General features: G+C 37.1%; 1 protein-coding gene across 1 annotated transcript in view; it reads right to left on the bottom strand.

The window, feature by feature from the left end:
* Nucleotides 1-1,991: 1,991 nt before the first annotated feature.
* LOC126367179 (elongation of very long chain fatty acids protein-like) overlaps nucleotides 1,992-18,021 on the bottom strand; it is a 42,560-nt gene continuing 26,530 nt past the window's right edge. Inside the window, exons 5-9 of the mRNA XM_050010599.1 lie at nucleotides 15,718-15,774; nucleotides 13,809-13,914; nucleotides 6,209-6,345; nucleotides 4,077-4,232; nucleotides 1,992-3,114 (exon numbers count right to left, since the gene is read on the bottom strand). Coding sequence (XP_049866556.1) covers nucleotides 2,974-3,114; nucleotides 4,077-4,232; nucleotides 6,209-6,345; nucleotides 13,809-13,914; nucleotides 15,718-15,774 — 597 coding nt within the window. The 3' untranslated portion in view covers nucleotides 1,992-2,973. The remainder of the gene's footprint in view (nucleotides 3,115-4,076; nucleotides 4,233-6,208; nucleotides 6,346-13,808; nucleotides 13,915-15,717; nucleotides 15,775-18,021) is intronic.

The following is an 18,021-nucleotide window of genomic DNA, read 5'->3' on the forward strand; positions in this document are numbered from 1 at the left end:
AGCTAGGAACATAAATGAAAAACATGAACATAACGCGTTGATATCTTTTGTATTAAATGTTTTTCATTAGTCGATTCACCATTTAAAATCTGTATTAACGAGTTACATTTTTAATCATTAAGACTAATTAAATAAATTACGATGAAATGAGGCCCAGCAGTGGGCGTCATACGGCTGATGATGATGAGGCATTATTATGAAAATAAATCAAAAATGGCATACAAAATATTCATAACTTCGTATTTATAACTGCCATCTACCGTCGAGTAGCTGAACTAAAAGTATACATAGGTAGCAAACATTGTAAGCAAGGTTCTGTATTTTTCTACTCGAGTGTAGATGTCGCTACTTGAACTAAAATTCTTTTATTATGATCAATTTATTGTCAATTTATATGCACTCCGGGCTGGACCGCCCACGTCGCTGTACGTAAACTAAACCAAGGTCTTTCTGTGAAATTTATAGCTTTTTAATCGTCCCTCTTCGAAGCCGGCGACACAGCCGAACTTGTAGGTACAATGGTGTTACGATAATTGATGAGGCGAGATGATTCCAAGTGCATCATGCAGATCATCTTAATCATTTAAATTAATTTATTACCTGCATATAAATTATCTGTGATATTACTGGTATAACTACGTAGGTATGCACTTATCTTTTACTTCCGTAAATAAGATGAAAATGTACCTACATCCTCTATATTTAAGGTTGTCATTATGTATGTATATAGTATGTAATAAACGTTTTAATTTACTAGAGCGAGGTCAATATCACAGGAAGTTCTAACTTGGTTCTTTACTGGGAACTTTGTAAAGCTGGTATCACACTTAATTACTGTCGTGTCGACTGCTTTATCCTGATGACAAGTACCTACTGAGGAAGATGATAAATAATTATCTAACGCCATCAGGATAACAGGTACTTACAATACACAAACGCTTTATTGCACATATAAACAAAACACTAAAAACAATTACTTACCTTACACACCTTAATATGACACCTACTAATTAGATTTAGAATAGGAAGTCCTCCTTGTTGAGAAGATCTTATTGTCAACCAATACTTCTTACTTACACCTCTTCGTGGATGAAGAGAAACCTGTCCTTTTATGCCTTGTACATTTGACACATGGCATTAACTAGTTGGCCGGACAAATGGGGAGGGCTAAAGCTCTCGCCCTAACCCGGAGAGATCTGTCCAGTAATAGTATAAAAGTATGGTGTTTACATATTGTCTCACCCAGAAGAGACATTTAAAATATACGGAACGATTATAGTAAAATTTAATGTTTGAAATATAAATGCCGTATCAATGCGTCATGTCGTCGGGTGACCTCTGTTTCAAACTTGTCTTTATGCCCAGTGCAAGCTTTTATTAACATGATAAAAATGTGGCATATTTTTTAAGAAATTGTCGCCTTGATACTTTGCCTGTAGAGAGTGTTCTAGTAAGCTTAATTGAATAAATTGAATTGATGTTTTACACATGCTTTGTCTGCTTTACCTAGTGAATGTGATTCTAGCCATATAGAACAGAACGGTGTAAATATTTAATCGTTTCAATGCTTCTAACTCAAAGCGTAGAGTTGTATATCCATATTGGAAGAGAACGTGTTTATAGTTTGCACGCTAGGAATTCCGCTGTAACGCACAGGGTCCTCGCGGTATAGCAACCGCGACACGCACGACGCGACTTATATCGAGGGTTTCAACCTGGCGTAGGCATAGGTTGGCGTGCAATCCCTGTTGCTGTCCTCATAAAATCTGCAACACTTATAATTATCATATAAACTTCAATGCACCCATATCCCGTTCTCGTCAGAACATACGTATACGCACAAATGTATAATACTGACTTAAATAAGTCGTAAAAAAACATTATCAACAGCCCTTAATTTTTTAAACACTAATGAATAAATAAACAGACTATAAAAGTAGAGTTGCAACACTACTTTCTCGATAGGGTGGTGTCACAAAATTAAAATAAAATTTTATTCGCATAATTTTATTCGAATAAGTATCACAAAGTTTAAATAATGTAAAGGTATATTCGAATTTATAAAAAAATAGCCTATATTATATTTACAATTACACCTATTGTACAATATTTCCAATTTACAAAAAATGCATCCAGCGCCGGATACATGCTTACTTTTAAAATAATTGTATTTTAAAGGGAACATCCTTCAATATTTTGGAAGGTAAGCATGAATCTTGACAACTTTTTACATAAGAAGTAGATTTCCCAATCACCCAGTTTTTGAAAGGATTGTCCGCTAATAACTGGAATGTCGCCTTGACAATTTGTGACCAATTTCAGAAACGGGGTCTGGGTCCACTGCTGGTCGGAAAGGGCCATGGATGGTCCAAGGGAACGATTAGTTCCATTCTAAAACTTAAAAATAATATTACACGGTTTTCTTGCTAGTGTTTTTATAATTAAATTTCAAGTTCACGTTGCGGCCCTTTCCAAGGATGTTATCATAAATTCTGTAGTCACACACACTGACTCACGCTTTTTCATTCATACTACGGATCGTCATCGCCATTGCAACAATATAGAAAAACATCATTCCTACAATGTTCCTTTTACGTTACAACAACAACCCCGCACTCACATATATACACTTGGTTAAATTGCTTGAAACATTAACAAAAAGAACAACTATTTCTTGAAATATGAAATTGGTACTAAATAGGAAACAAAACAATCTGCTTGGAGCTATGAATAATCAACAAGACTAAAAACAGTTCTGTAAAAACCCAAATAAATATACAATCAATTCTGTCGGCTATCGGTCAATAAATTACACCTAAAACACTAGCTAATTTATATTAATTGAGCTTTTCGGAGACACGCAGCTGGCGAATTGAGATTCACTTTTGTACTTTATTCTCATACTAGTTTCTGTTTGTGGAATACACATAGTGTATCGACAAAGTTCGTTTCACCCCTGCGGTGTGAGGTGCCTCACTGCGACGCGACTGCGCCGGCCATTCTTTGCCGCACGTCACTCAGCGCCGAGCCGTTACTGAACCCATTCAAGAGGGGCAGCTTCATAGGCTCTGACTTGACGGCGTCGTCTTCCACCTTCACTTTGGCTTTAGCTTTCTGGAAAGAAAAAGTAATGGTTACAACAGGTGCATTCTACTGTAGCTTAGCGTGGTTACCCACCGAAGCGGAAAGAAGAGGAGCAAAGCGAAGACGTGCAGAATCGACCAATTACACGCGGTGATACGTCGTTTCCTTGCACATCGTCCTGTTTAATTTCAGTGGAAATTCACTTTAATTATCCCAAGACACTAAGATGTATATATATATATATACCATAAGAAGAAACTATATCAATACTACATTCTGACGTCTAGTGTTGCAAAAATCATGGCCTTTATATAAACATTACGACGACAACATCCAACAATGATTGTTAAATACACAAAGAATAGTCTACTACAACCGATATGTAAACTGTTGCGATATAAAGGTAAATAAGAACAAAGATCGAAGTCGTTAATTGTTTAAACAATGATGAAAAGTTATAGGAACTTGTTGCCATTAGTATGTCACTAGTACAGTCACTCTTATATTTATTAGAACCACAACAAATATGCGCAGTTCTTTAAATTTCATACGAAAACTGCTTGGACCACACCTTGAAGTAAGCGTCTAGATAGTTGTGCCATTTCTACTTGGGTCAAAGACATTACCTACCTGCCGACTGCAGAAATGTCTCAAATCCTTTTACTTCGCGTTTCAAGGCATTTTACTCGATAGTGCATTGCGTTCGTTCCACTAAAGCTTAACAAACGAGTACTAATAGAGATTCCATAATAAATATTAAGCACTGTAAGATGGCCTACTATGCGTGTATTAAGTACTTATAACAGCTATTTAAGTTCTTTTCTCTGAATGTCTGGATTGATTTCGATAAAAATTGGCACTTACGGGAACGGATTTGGTACTAATATTTTTTTTTATATATTTTCTAAGGACGGATTCAGAGTCTTCTTACACTATGAGGACTTGACTAAGTTTTGGCTGACGGATATAGTATATTAAAAGTGTTTGCTAACCTTTGCTTTCCTGAGGTAGGCCTGTTTGTAGAAGTCAGAGAATAGGTAGTAGAAGAGAACAGCGTGCATGCCGATCCACCAGACGAAGGCTCGAGGGTAATCGCAGTCGATGAACAGCAGTTGGAACGCGTGGAAAAACACCAGCACGAATTGGACCTGTTGGAATATTATTATATTACTTCTGAGGTTGGTAACTAGAGACATACCTTATCTGTGGTAAGCGAGACAGATAGTCCGGGCCCTCTTACTTACTCCTTAACGGCTTACGGTCATTTAAAACCCAGAGGGCGTGAGGTCGGTGGAGCGGAGCGTTACTGTTCTATACGCACTTAGTATTGTTTTTTATTCTATGCCAGGGTTTATAATAGGTGGAGAATGTAAGTATTCCTCATAGGGTATTGTTTTAAACATGCTTTAAGAGACATATATAGATAGATAAAATACTTTATTGAGCACGATGGACACAAAATACAGAGATAAGGACCACATATACAGAAAAGCACAACAGGCGGCCTTATTGCTCATGCAGCAATTTCTTCCAGGCAACCATTAGGTATACTTTAAAGATTATTGATAATTTTATCATGCATTTCTCTTACCAAATTCGGACTAAAGTAGTAGCCCAAAGAACTCGTAAAAAACCCAAATAGCAATTTTTTCTCAAATCATAGTTTAAGTTAGTTATAATCATGGCCTCGAAAAGATACATGATTAGACACGGGGATGTAAGAATATTTTTTTAATATTACTTTCACAATTTACGATAAAATCTATTATTTTGTCGCTACGACTCATAAAATAATGCTTTGATTGCGTTATAAGCTAGCCTTACAACTCAATAGGCAGCTGTTCATTTAAAGGACAAAGTGTATTATTACTACGGCTTGTAATATCGTTCGTGCTTCATATTTTCAATATTAAATGAAAATATAAACTAAAAGCTAATTTAATTTACAAAAGAACTTGTTTCCTCACTTTTTAAAAGCTAAAGAACGCCATAAATTATTTTACTTAATATCCACCGTTTTCTCTTAATAGAAAAATAAACTGTGTCATATACATAATCGTACAGAATTCGATTTAGGTAGGTATAATACCATAATATAGCCTAATCAAGTTTTGTTAATACACGAGGGGATTCCCCTCTTCGCGATATATAACGCCTTTTCTTCAATATTCATAACCACAGGGGGTTCACACAAAGCTAAGTGTAACTTAAACTATTTAATAGCGTGCCTATACTAAATTGAGCAACTTTATGGCCCAATCAATAAATACATAGTTATTTATTTGTAGAAATACCTTGGAATAACACTTTATTAAATTATTAGTTGTTACTCTAAATGTAACGCGTAACTACTGGAATATTAAAGGTATATAATTCAAAAATAAAAAGCATAATTATCAAAAATTTTGTTGAAGGTTAACTTTACATGCAATTATTTACGATTCGACGAGGTACGAGAGGAATGTATAATTGATAAATTACTCACTACGAAAAGGTTGTCAAGTTAGATGTAGGTATTCGTTATTGTGAAAGCTTTATTGATTAGGTGTATTTTATGTTTATAAACAAACAAAACATAAGATCTGCTTTTGCTCTAAGATTTAGATAAACAGCCAGTAGTACATGTCCAGTACACATCCGTTAGGTTCAAGCCTCCTCCTAATCCCCCTCACGATGTAAGGAGCAATATTGCACCACGCTGCTTCATTAACTAACAAGTAAGGAAAATATACCTGCCGGATCTGCATTACCACCGCGCCGCCCAGCGCGAATTATATTGAACGCTTGGACCAATAAGCGACACGAGTTCTATCTACTTAGATTGACGTCAAACGGCTATTGGTTGTATTGGCTTCGATATAATTCGCGCCGCGTGCGGCGCGGTTGCAATGCAGACCCGGCAGATGGGTTGAAACACCACATTGAAACAATTCATCATAAAAAACAATATTACTTTTTTGACAACTTTTTGGCATTGCGCATTTACTTTTTTTTGTGAGCAAATGTCAAATTGCAATAGTTAACTAATTGTTGTTATTGTGTTGCTGTTGTTGTTAGGTAATTGTTATACATTTAGGTGAGTTGCATTAATGTGGTCTTTTAGAACCACAGAATATTATATTACCATTTGCAGGGCGGTGAGGTACTTCTTCCACCACAGGTACTTCTGGACTTGCGGGCCGAGAGCAGCCAGCAGGTAGTACGAGTACATGATGATATGTACGAATGTGTTCAGCATCCCGAAGAACGTCGAGTGACCGCCTGCAATAAAAATCATCCTTATAAAACATGATCTCGGAAAAATATGTTTTTTTAACGTTATTTATTGTACGTTTGCATCATAGCATGGTAAGCGCTGAAGGTTCTCACCCGTCTTTATTTATTACTGATTCACGAACTACACATGTCATTATGAGTAATATAAAAAAACCGACCAAGTAGCTAATGCCATGCGGCAAATCTACAATAAGTCAAGTAAAAAATATATAAACATGCACAGACTTCAAAAGTTCCTCATTCCGGAAGTTGAGTACTATTTTTGAGTGACACAAGTAAAACAACACATCGTTAGTACGTGTGAATCGAGTCACCAGATTATAGATGCAGTATAACAGCTTCCTTATTAACGTTTAGCCAGCCGTCGGATTATTTCCATAACTTCATGCCCTTCTGAATAATTGAGGTAATTTTTGCAATTACGCCATCCGCGCGAAATGACTTGTAGAATAATTTATTACGATATTTCCGCCATCGATCGACAATGAAAAGTATAGTTAGTTAGGATCATAATGCCTTGTCATAATTGTCGTTATAAAAAATACCTTTGCACGTCATTGTTGCGTTTGTTACGGACACCGTTTTAATAATTAGATATCTCCATATTTCTAGAATGGTAGTGATGTAGGTACGTAAAAGCATCTCGCGTCATTATGGTCAAATACTAATTTGCACAAACCTCCTATCGTACGCAAAAGATTGTTGATTTTTGTTATTTTTAGGGTTCCGAATATCAGAAGGAAAAATGAAACCCTTATAGATTCACGTTGTTGTCTGTCCATCTGTCTATCAAGACTGTTTTTCTCGGGGACGCGTGAAGGTATCAAGTTAAAATTACCATCTAATAAGTATTAGATGAGGTTCCTAAATGCTGTAAAAAAATCAAGCTTCAAAATGAACGCAATCCATTATGCGGCCATTTTTAGCTATATTTTCATACAATTCGTAGGGTAATAAAAACCTAGGGCGTACTAGCAAGAAGGATAGGTCTTACAACACAAGTAAAGGAAAAATCTGAAAATCGTTTAGTTGTTGTTGTCCCAAAAAAAGATTTTTGCAATCACTTGGTAAACTAATCGCGGCCTATATCGATGTATCGAGACAATTAGTTTTTCAGCGGCAAAGTTACCGCTTTTAGCAAAGTTAAAAGCGGGAGGCGGTAGGCTAGGAATACCGCTGTCCGCGCGTGGGACTCGCACTTGACCGAATAATTGATTATTCGATATTTAAATTATTTATGGGCTTATAAAATAATTCGATATGCTGTCGATTATTTGGCAACACTATTCTGTATTAAAAATTTGAACACCTTTATCGAGACTTTAACCGGAGACCGGTTACAACATAATACAGTAGTGATTTAAAACGTTAAGACATTTATCATGCTGGTGATAAATCGAGAGAAGTCACTTAAAATCCGCGAAACGAGACTATTAGACCTCACGTTCATTTACAATTAAATCGATACGCTATCGGTCTTAATTGATTTCGTGACTTATCGAATATGATAACATTTGTTGAAATCTCTGTAGACATCTGCATGGGCACGCGCAAATAGTTCGTTTGATAATAAATTGCTATTTGTCGGAAACCCGATCGTTGGTGTAAAACCATACCGTAGTATATCTCGGTCAATATTGATACTACATTATACACGAGTTAGTCTAGTCTAGTCGTATGTGGTGATGTGCCGTTCCCAGGAATGTTCCCAGCAGTAAAAAGACGCAAAACTTATGTAAAAATAACTTCATTACCAAACCTTTACGCAGATAAAACTTGATAACAAGAAAGATTAGGTTGAAAAAGAAAAACAGCCAGTGTACTTACTATTAAAGAGTTTTTACAACGGGAACGTTCCCACTTTGGGAACATTCTCGGAAACGACAAATTCCCGGTCGTACGGTTAAGAAAACTACATCGTTTACTCAAAGATTAGTGCGTAGGAGATATATGTGCTAATAACAAGTAACCACAACTTTATTCGCACTACAGATTAAGATAAAGCTTCAATTCTTTGCGAATTGCACAGTCATTATTTATTTTTATTTTTTACAATACTTATATATAAACGTATCCAATTTCTTAGTTGGTATTTGGAATTTCCATAGGTTTTTACGCCGATTGCTCTTATACAATGATCTAATCTATTCAAAACCGCAAACCATAATTATTATTGAAAGAGGAGTAACCACAAAAAGAACCTTTTTATTCTTAAGTTTTAGTCAGGCGTTTTTATCTAATGTCATCATAATTACGAGTATATAACTATTGGCATTTTTATAGAATGTTTTTGCATTCTCGATTTAATGAATAATGATAAAATTAAATTAGTATCTTATAACATAATAGTAAAAAATGCACATTGGCAAGGTCGGAAATAAATTGCGGTGTCTCAAATTATTTGCATTCCTAACATAATGCTAAAATATAATGGTCATTCTACTCGCTCTAATAACCCTATTGATCCCTGATCGTGCGTGACATCATTAGGACCTGCCACACTATATATACCTACTTATTACATTGGTCAGTAACCATAACCATAATTATACTTCTAGATTTCCTGTTCAACAGCCTCCGTGGTCTAGTGGTTAGAGCGTTAGGCTCACGATCTGGAGGTCCAGGTCCGATTCCCGATGGGGACATTGTCGAAATCACTTTGTAAGACTGTCCTTTGTTTGGTAAGGACTTTTCAGGATTGAATCACCTGATTGCCTGAAAATGTTAGATGATTCTCTGCTTCGGAGGGCACGTTGAGCCGTTGGTCTCGGCTATTAGCCGTAAAAAACACCTCTACTAACGTGTAGTATGCTTCATACCCCCTCCGGTTAATTGAGGGAAGGCCTATCCCAACAGTGGGACGTATATAGACTGTTTATGTATGTTATATATTTCCTGTACAATTTAGTTATTTTTATAAAAGTAATACTTCGGTACTGAAGTAATTTTGTTTGCATAATTTACAAAATATGCTGCTATATAAATATAATGAGAATCACCAAACATTACAATTAATTCTTGAGCAAGTTACGATCACAGCCCAAAACTAATTTAATGCACTATTAGTTTGATGTTTACAACAAATAGTGACTGTAAAAAATAACTGTGATAAATAATTACAAAACAGCTATGTTACTTAGTAAATATAAAGTTCGTTAACAACCTGTTTTGAAAACAATAACCAAGGGTTTGCTATAATTTTTTTTCAGTGTGATTACAACTTAGAAGAATATCTAAGTTGTATAAAACTTTACAAACGTATCCTGATACAAAACTACTGTTTTTGTACTTATAAATTAATTTTTACTTTTTTTGACGTGACTTATTAAAGATTTATTTTATTCTTATTCTTATTCTTATTCTTAGATGTCACCTACTTGGCCGAAAAAATGTACTTACTTATAACGTAACATGTAATATACACAATGCTTGCATTGCAAAACATCTCTGCAATTTCGAAATTATAATTCGAAACGGACATTCCAAAAAACATCTCGTAGTATTTGGTTAGGTAAAAATCGTGGATTATGATTATACTTACCTTTACAAGTACAAAGTTTAGCCTTGTAACAAGCAAAGTGTTCATAATAATAGAAAGTAATCCGAAATGCCTAAGCCTTTTCTAAAATGTAGCTAATTACGTCAAGTATTAAGCTAGGAACAACCTTAAATTGCAACTTAGAAATATTTTTTTGCTAACAGAAAACCAAACGTAACCTGTGTATGACACTTTATGCAATCTACATAGTGGTTACTTTGAGAGACATACTTGGAGACATACGTATTATTCTTAATATCGACGGTAAAAAGCAATCCTGCTGTAACCCACAAAATGCAAAATGTTCACCAGAGCCCAAAAACTTTTGAAAAATTTGAAAAAAAATCATATCTCCTAAACTATTACGCCTATAAATGTGATTTTTAGAACCAAAATGTATTTTTTGATTATCTATCAGTTCAAATACCTAAAACTTACTAGAAGTTAATTTAAGCCTATGTTTGTGTGGGTTACAGCAATCACACTTTTTTTTCTGTTACACAAAGTTGCTGTAAATGAAGCAGGTAAATGTATGGGCCACTCAAAATCAAGTACTTTATTTATACGCAAAATTGCTGTAATTCACTTATAATAACTATTCCTATATAGCAATTTTGATGTAAATGTCATAAGTCTGTGTTAGCTGGTGCACTTAATTGTCTTAACTAACAGAAGTTGTGAAATGATAATAAAATTAAAATGATGTAAGTATGGAATGACATTTATATGAAGTCATTTTAAAATGTTAAAGAACATAAACCCACTAATAAATAGCTAAATTATGAAATTAAAAATTAACATCTTGCATACACCTAAGCAACTATAGTGTACTCCGACCGCTTAAAGCACGGGAAATACTACCTGTAGCGTGCTATACTATTTAATAGGTAAATTGTATCAAAAACATTATACACTACTCCTACTTAGGTATCTATTAAAGAAAATACTTCTGTAGATTTGCCGCAAATGGCATTATTTACTTGGCTAGACAAATGGGGGGCGCTGAGGGCTCGTACCCGGTACAAAATATAAGACAACAGGCCTGAGGGTGCCCAGTTAGGCAGATTAGCTGCTGTACTTAAAGCTTTGAAGGTACTCGGAAGCCAATCTTTTTCTGCGGCTACCCACTCTGCGACCTGAGGCGTGAAGTAGGAGGTGTATTTTAAAGTACCCTCTTGCGCGGTGACAAACGATACCACCGTTACCGCTCCTAAACCAGCGAGTCTCACCGGGAAGGGAGTGGTAGCTAGGGCTCTGTCGGACGGCCCGCTAGGCTTCGTACCGGTATAGTCCTGCCACGCCTAGGCCGTTAAGGTCGAAGCAGGCTCCCCCAATGGCAAGCGTGACAAAGGAACGAACGCGCACATTTGTTCGCTCGCGCATCCCTATGTTGCTAGCCGCTGTCTCGAGCCGCAACTCGCCGCACACCAAATACGACGCATACTTCACTGGCGGAGATCTTCGGCCATCCCCCTTTCCACTGCCCCTACCCCAACTCTCTAGAGCAGAACATGTCGGGAATAAGAGGATAACAACACCGCCAGAACGGTAGTCAACGCACCAAAACCTATACCGATCTCCGGTTTCTCCATGCCCTCTTTGGACATGGAGACAACACCACCGCGCTCATACGCGGCGGTTTACACTACCCCTGGCTCACCCCCACATGCGCCTCCATGTCCATCCCTGCGCATGACGCCCACACCTGCGCCCGCTCTCGCTCCGGTGAGTTTGCAACCACTGATCCGCTCACGCAAGAAGGTTCCGCCCACAGTGGTGGATCATCTGCCCAATTGGACTCACCACTTCCGACAGGTGTGGGATAAGTTAGGCCATGTTCCCAACGCGCGTCCATACGGCAAAAGAGTACGCTTCCTGGCGAAAACCGATGAGGAGTTCAGGCTTTACCAGCGTTACGTCACCAACCTGGAGAAAGACACTGGACTCTTTTGGTTCACGTACACTCCCCTGATGGAACATTCGCTGAAACTGGCGACCCGCGAATTACCGGTGGATACTGACATCGCAAAACTCGAGGAGGAGCTGAAGAACCGAGACTACGAACAGGAGTATATCCGCCCCATCCAGGCCCGCACAGGCAAGCCTGGTTGCATCTTCTTCGTGGATATCCGGCAAACACTGGGGTTCCAAAAGATCTACGAAACCTCCGAACTCCTATGCATGCCCGGTATAAAAGTCAAAGCATAAAGAAGACCCAAGCGCCACAGTGCCATCACTGCCAATAATTCCGGCACAGCAGCTACAACTGTCATCGTCCCATAGCCTGCGTGCGATGCGGTAAGAGCCATGCGGCGAAAGACTGCATGCCTCCCCGTGAGGAACCGGCTATCTGTTGTAACTGCAGCGGACTTCACTCGGCTAACAGCTCATCCTGCCCGGTAAAGGTGCGCGAGCTGGCAACATGAATGGAGGGCACTACGCCATCAACGAGTGCAAGAGCCTCGAAACCCACAGCAGCAGCTACCGTCGCGAAGCATCCCAGCGAACTGACAGCCCAGAATTCGCACATGGCAGCGGCAACCGTCCAGATGGGCATAAACCGCACAGGTCGTAGCACTCACGCAAGAAGGCAAAATCTGCCCTGTCTGCCGCTGTGGATTCCGAACCACCACGACCAACACCAACCGCAACAACAACAGCAGTCGCCGTCCCTCCATAGGAGAAGAAGGCCAAGCGGAGACATTACTTCCTACAATGAATAAGCTGGAGATGCTGGAGCAGACTATCCAGCTACTCTACGATATCCTGGACGCCATCCGAAGCAAGATAGACCCGGTGCCCATTATATTGAGAGGCTTGACCTCACTACTAATCCAGTTCAGTGGCGGTATTGACCATCTCCATTGAACTGCCAACGACTGGAACGAGGCTGTCCACATCTACTACTCTTCGCTGAATAGTTAGTATTGTGGTCACCTTCGAGGGTGAGTGAAGCTTCCAAGTGGTAGTTAACACTCGTCCCCCAAAGCGTCCACCTTCTTCAGACCGAGCAATATGACGGAGCAGCCGGACGGCTCCAACACCGGACTCGACCATCGCCACAAGCTGACGTGCGCTCACCGGGCCTCCCCCAACGGGTAACCACCCGGTGGGCTAGACCTCGCTAGTGGCAGAAATAAGGATTAGACCAACTCCAAATGGACAATCCCGTGACCCACTCGTATAAGTAATAATAAATAATTAAAAAAATGACTCCATATTGGTAGCGAAACATAGTTACAGCAAATATGTCACTCCTTCCCGACTGTCGCGGAGTAACTGAGCGACGCGGTAACCCGCGGTCATATACGCGCGAGCGCGTATTATAATGGCGGTAAATGCGCATGACCAGTAAATATCGATGTTTTTAAATTGGCGTAAGTTGTCATTGTCTGTAATATCATACTTGTTTAAAATGTAGTAAACAACGCCGATCAACAGATTATTGTCTAATAAATGAAGTAAACACAGTACGTTACTTAAATGTGTTATGCAATTATGCAGTAACCCGCACTGTTCACTATTAAATAGTGCTGTAACTACAAAGATCAAATTATTTGCAAAAGCAAAATTGGTGTAAAAGACATATCACAGAAAAATGCTGTTTTTAATGCTATTTACAGCAAATATTCAGTTGTCTTTTTGGAAAAATAAGCAAAATCCCAACGCTGTACAGAAATTTCTAGAGGTCGTAGAGCCATGGGAATAGGACCATTCGACGCAGAATTTTTTTCTGATTCCGAATCAAAAATAAAAAAATTTTGGCCAAGGTGTGGTTTACAGCAGGATTGCTTTTTACCGTCGATATTATAACATCACCACAATTTAGATGCCCTACTCATAAGAAAAGTCGGAAGCAACAGTGGTCTGTAAAGTTAAGTTGAGTAGTATCATATTAGTATGTACTAACCTGGAGTAAACTTGACTCCAAACCAGACGGACATGGGCATGATGCCGTGGTGGATCACGTGCAGCTTCGACACATGGTCGAACTTCTTGCGCATCACGAAGAAGATCTGAAAACAAGAAATATGGTCAGTAAAAAGAGTCATCTCCATAGCGTTAACGGGCTTATCTAAAATCTCAGTAAACACACAGACACACGCGAACACGGTTCATTTAAATTTGCATGTTATGATATCCTGTTATTGGCGAAGAAATTTTGTACATGTATTATATAAGAAAACGACTATTGTTAATGCTGTTGGATATCTAAATAAATAAATAAATAAAAAGAGTAATAGTATAATGTTTATTTAATGCAGATAGGGCCACGTCTAGCGGATGGCCGCTAGGCAATGATGGTATAGAATATGAAAATAATAATAATAAATAATAAAAAAGTTTATTTAGGTAAAACCTACGACACATGACTACGTTTAGGGATGAAATAATAACAGGCCACCACTCAATCAACCTAATAATATAGAGTATAATAATATAATGGAGTAGGAACACTCCTACTCCACGTAACGTGAATGTATAACGTTACATTTCAAATGTGCTCAAATTTTAATATTAAGAAGTGAATGTAACGTCTTAAACGTAAATAAAGATTTTATCTACCTATCTATCTACGATGCTTCAAGTGTATGAGTAACGAATACAATTGTCGTTACTAACTTATGTATTATTATTTAGTTGTATACAGTTAGCTGCTCTAGATTTTACCCGACTGTACCCCTTTTTTTTCTCGCAAAACCAGATTGTTATGTTTTCCTCATACTTCACCGCTCTTGAACTGTTCTAGAGCCTTCTAACCTTAGCCGAGCCATTTCCAGCAAACATTATACGTACTCTAAATATTGACCGAGATATACCAAGTTATTCAAATACGATAATATTAACCACTTCAGCGCGCCCACACGGTTTTGAAGAATTTTGCAGTTTTTTGTAAGTTTTTTGTAATTTGTAAAATTCCATATTTGTATTATTCTTCCGACCTCGATTTCTTCCGCATAGATATGGTAACTTCCAAATAAAATTAATGTCTATCACATTGGGGATGCATGTTTGACTAAAAAGTAACTCCAGTATTAGTACATATGATAGATCTGGATTAATACTTAGGTGCTCATAACCGTTATGGAATACTTTTCGACAAAAACATTCAGTTTGATTTGTCCATTCACATTTGTAATATTCGCAAACACAAAGAGACGATGTAATATGGAGGTTAGCAGTGCGGAATGGCTAAGCTTTACTTATAACAGAATCATATACATGTAAAAACACTCATTAGATTATCAAAAAGTGACTTCAGAGTTCACCAGAAAATTATAACTTTTTGCACGGACTGGCCGCACTAAGTGACCAGACGACCCTGTGGGCAACGGAAGCGAGCTAGCACCTTGACAGTGATAGAGGACTAGGCGAAAAGCACATGATTTGCACATTATTGATGCATTCATTATGAAGACTAGCCAGTTGGAGGCAATCCTCACTCACGAAAAGGAACTTTCTTTACTAATTTATAGAATATTAAGAATAGTAAAGTGGTAAAAAAATATAAGTAAAAAGATTTTCATTTTCCAATATAATTCAATTCTAATTCCCCTAAGCAAAACTTTTCTAGATTCCGTTACATGTAAGTACTTTTCCCATATACTTACTTAAAACACACAGGTATATCCTAAATCTTAACATAATAATGGAAAAATCTTGAAAAAGTAAACTTCTCAAGATTCTGTTCTCTTCTACTTTTTCAAGATTTTTCCATTATCTCGTTTATTTCCCGTTGATGTAGGCAGAGCAGAGGCCTACAACAACGAGATCCTATGTTTATATGTTTGTATTTATGTATGCAAAGCAATACTTACGGTGTCGAAGAACTCTGTAAACTTGGAGAAATAGTACCACCAGCATCCATTCACCGTCTGTAACATAAAACAAATATATTAGAATAAGGAAATCTGCTACAATTTGCAGGACTTGTCTGTTTTTCGAAAAAAAAATCGTTATAATGACTGAATGAATACTAAATTACTTACGCATCGTCTATAATTATAACAAATAAACGTGAAATAATTACAATCAAACTTAAATAAAATTCCACGAAGCGTATAATTTATTATACGAATAATCATAGCAGAACGAAAATAGATCATGACTATTTTTTTAAATATAAAAACAACACGATAGACCTACGGTATTTTGGTTATTTTCAGCGATCTAGAATGTTCAAAGAATATAAACACACGCGTATATTGTTGTTGACAGTCACTTCCTAAAGTCCGTCTTAATTCCATTAATTATAGCTATAGTTCCCTTATTGTTTATTTACATAGTTTTTGTAAGACAATTCATGAATATTATTACAATTATTTATCACGGTAAACGTGTAACAAACATTCGGAGTAATTTACCTTGTTTATTTCACGTGTAATAGCACGTATTACGTGCGATTATAGGCACTTGTAGTTGTATGTAATACTTGTAATTTTGTTCATTAGAACTGTTTTTTTTGTATTTTTGCCCGAGATATCCTCTAGCTAGTGCGAATGAACTTGAAGGCATTCAGGAAGGTGTTATCTGTGCTTACAATACTTTTTTAGAATAATTTCTTGTCTTCAGCTATAATATAAAACAAAGGACGTATTTCAATATATAAAAGAAAAAATGACAAGTTTTTCAATTAGCGACTGTAATCTGAAAATAGTGACTCAAAATGAAAATGGTAAAGGTTAGGTGAATGGCAACGCTTTCTGAGAGGTCCTCAATGTATTATGTAAGTATATTATTGTATTCAAGATCGTTAAAAAAATAATATTTTTATTTATTTCCATTAAGACAATATAACATTGCATGTCAAATGTCCATAACAATAATTTATTACCGATGCATGAACTGTGAACTATTGCAAAGGTTATGTCAATTCAACAACAATAGTTTATTTAAAAACATATAAGTTCGTAGTTAGCTTTAAAATATGAAATTTAGACGTGGCATTGAGAATAATTAATGGTATATTGACCATTAATTTCGTAAGTCGATATTAAAACTTTTATAATTCTTTATTAAAACTTATAAATCTTTCGTAACGAAAAAATATATTTTAAGCTAAGGATTAATATTTTGATTGGAATCATATGAGGAATAAGATAGTTAACATCCAATGAGTTCCACGTTGTTTAACAAAAATCTACGTACAAAGTAATCTACGCTAGAATGGACTTAGCTTAGATCCAATGCACCCTGAAACTTGGGTGTATATTGGAGTCTAAGCGCCGCCGTTTCACCACATGCCGATAAGTGCCTGGACCGCTGCTTGTTATCTGTGCTACTATCTTCTGGATTTTAGATATACCAATCACCTGGAGGTTTAGATATACCAAATCCAACACTTATCAGCAAGGTCTCGGCCTCTGTGGTCCAGTGGTTGAGCGTTGGACTCACGATCCGGAGGCCCCGGGTTCAAATCCCGGTGGGGACATATCACAAAAATCACTTTGTGATCCCTAGTTTAGTTAGGACATTACAGGCCGATCACCTGATTATCCGAAAGTAAGATGATCCGTGCTTCGGAAGGCACGATAAGCCGTTGGTCCCGGTTAGTATTTACTGATGCCTTTGGCGGCTCAATCATAACCCTGACACCAGGGTTGATGAGGCTGGTATTCCACCTCACAACCCACACAATAAGAAGAAGCAAGGTGGTGCAATGAAGTATACTTTATACTCTTCATGACAAAAATTTAAAGACTTGCAATTTAATTTTTTTTACAAACCACAAGTTTTATTAAATTTTAATTTGAAACATCCAATATTACATTACATTTATTTTTACACGACTGCGGCGAAGCAATAGGGAGGATTATGTTTTCGACCGCTATGTACGGTCAGGAGTAATAATATGTGTACACTTTGAAACCATGTCACATTTACTTTTTTGACACATTAAACCGTAAGTCTCATTAAATGTCAAGTATGATGATAGTGAGACAGGGTTCCAAAGTGGGTAAATGATATTGCTCATGACTGTACGTATGTATGATTGTTAATAATGGCATTTCATTTTTTTTTTTTTGATAATCCTAAATACAACATTGAACAAAACGTAAAACAAAATAGAAAATTCCGAGGTGTTTTGAACGTTTTGAAGAGAGGTATGTTATATTGTATTA

The sequence above is a fragment of the Pectinophora gossypiella genome, chromosome 5 (assembly GCF_024362695.1).
Source record: "Pectinophora gossypiella chromosome 5, ilPecGoss1.1, whole genome shotgun sequence".
NCBI classification, from domain to species: domain Eukaryota; kingdom Metazoa; phylum Arthropoda; class Insecta; order Lepidoptera; family Gelechiidae; genus Pectinophora; species Pectinophora gossypiella.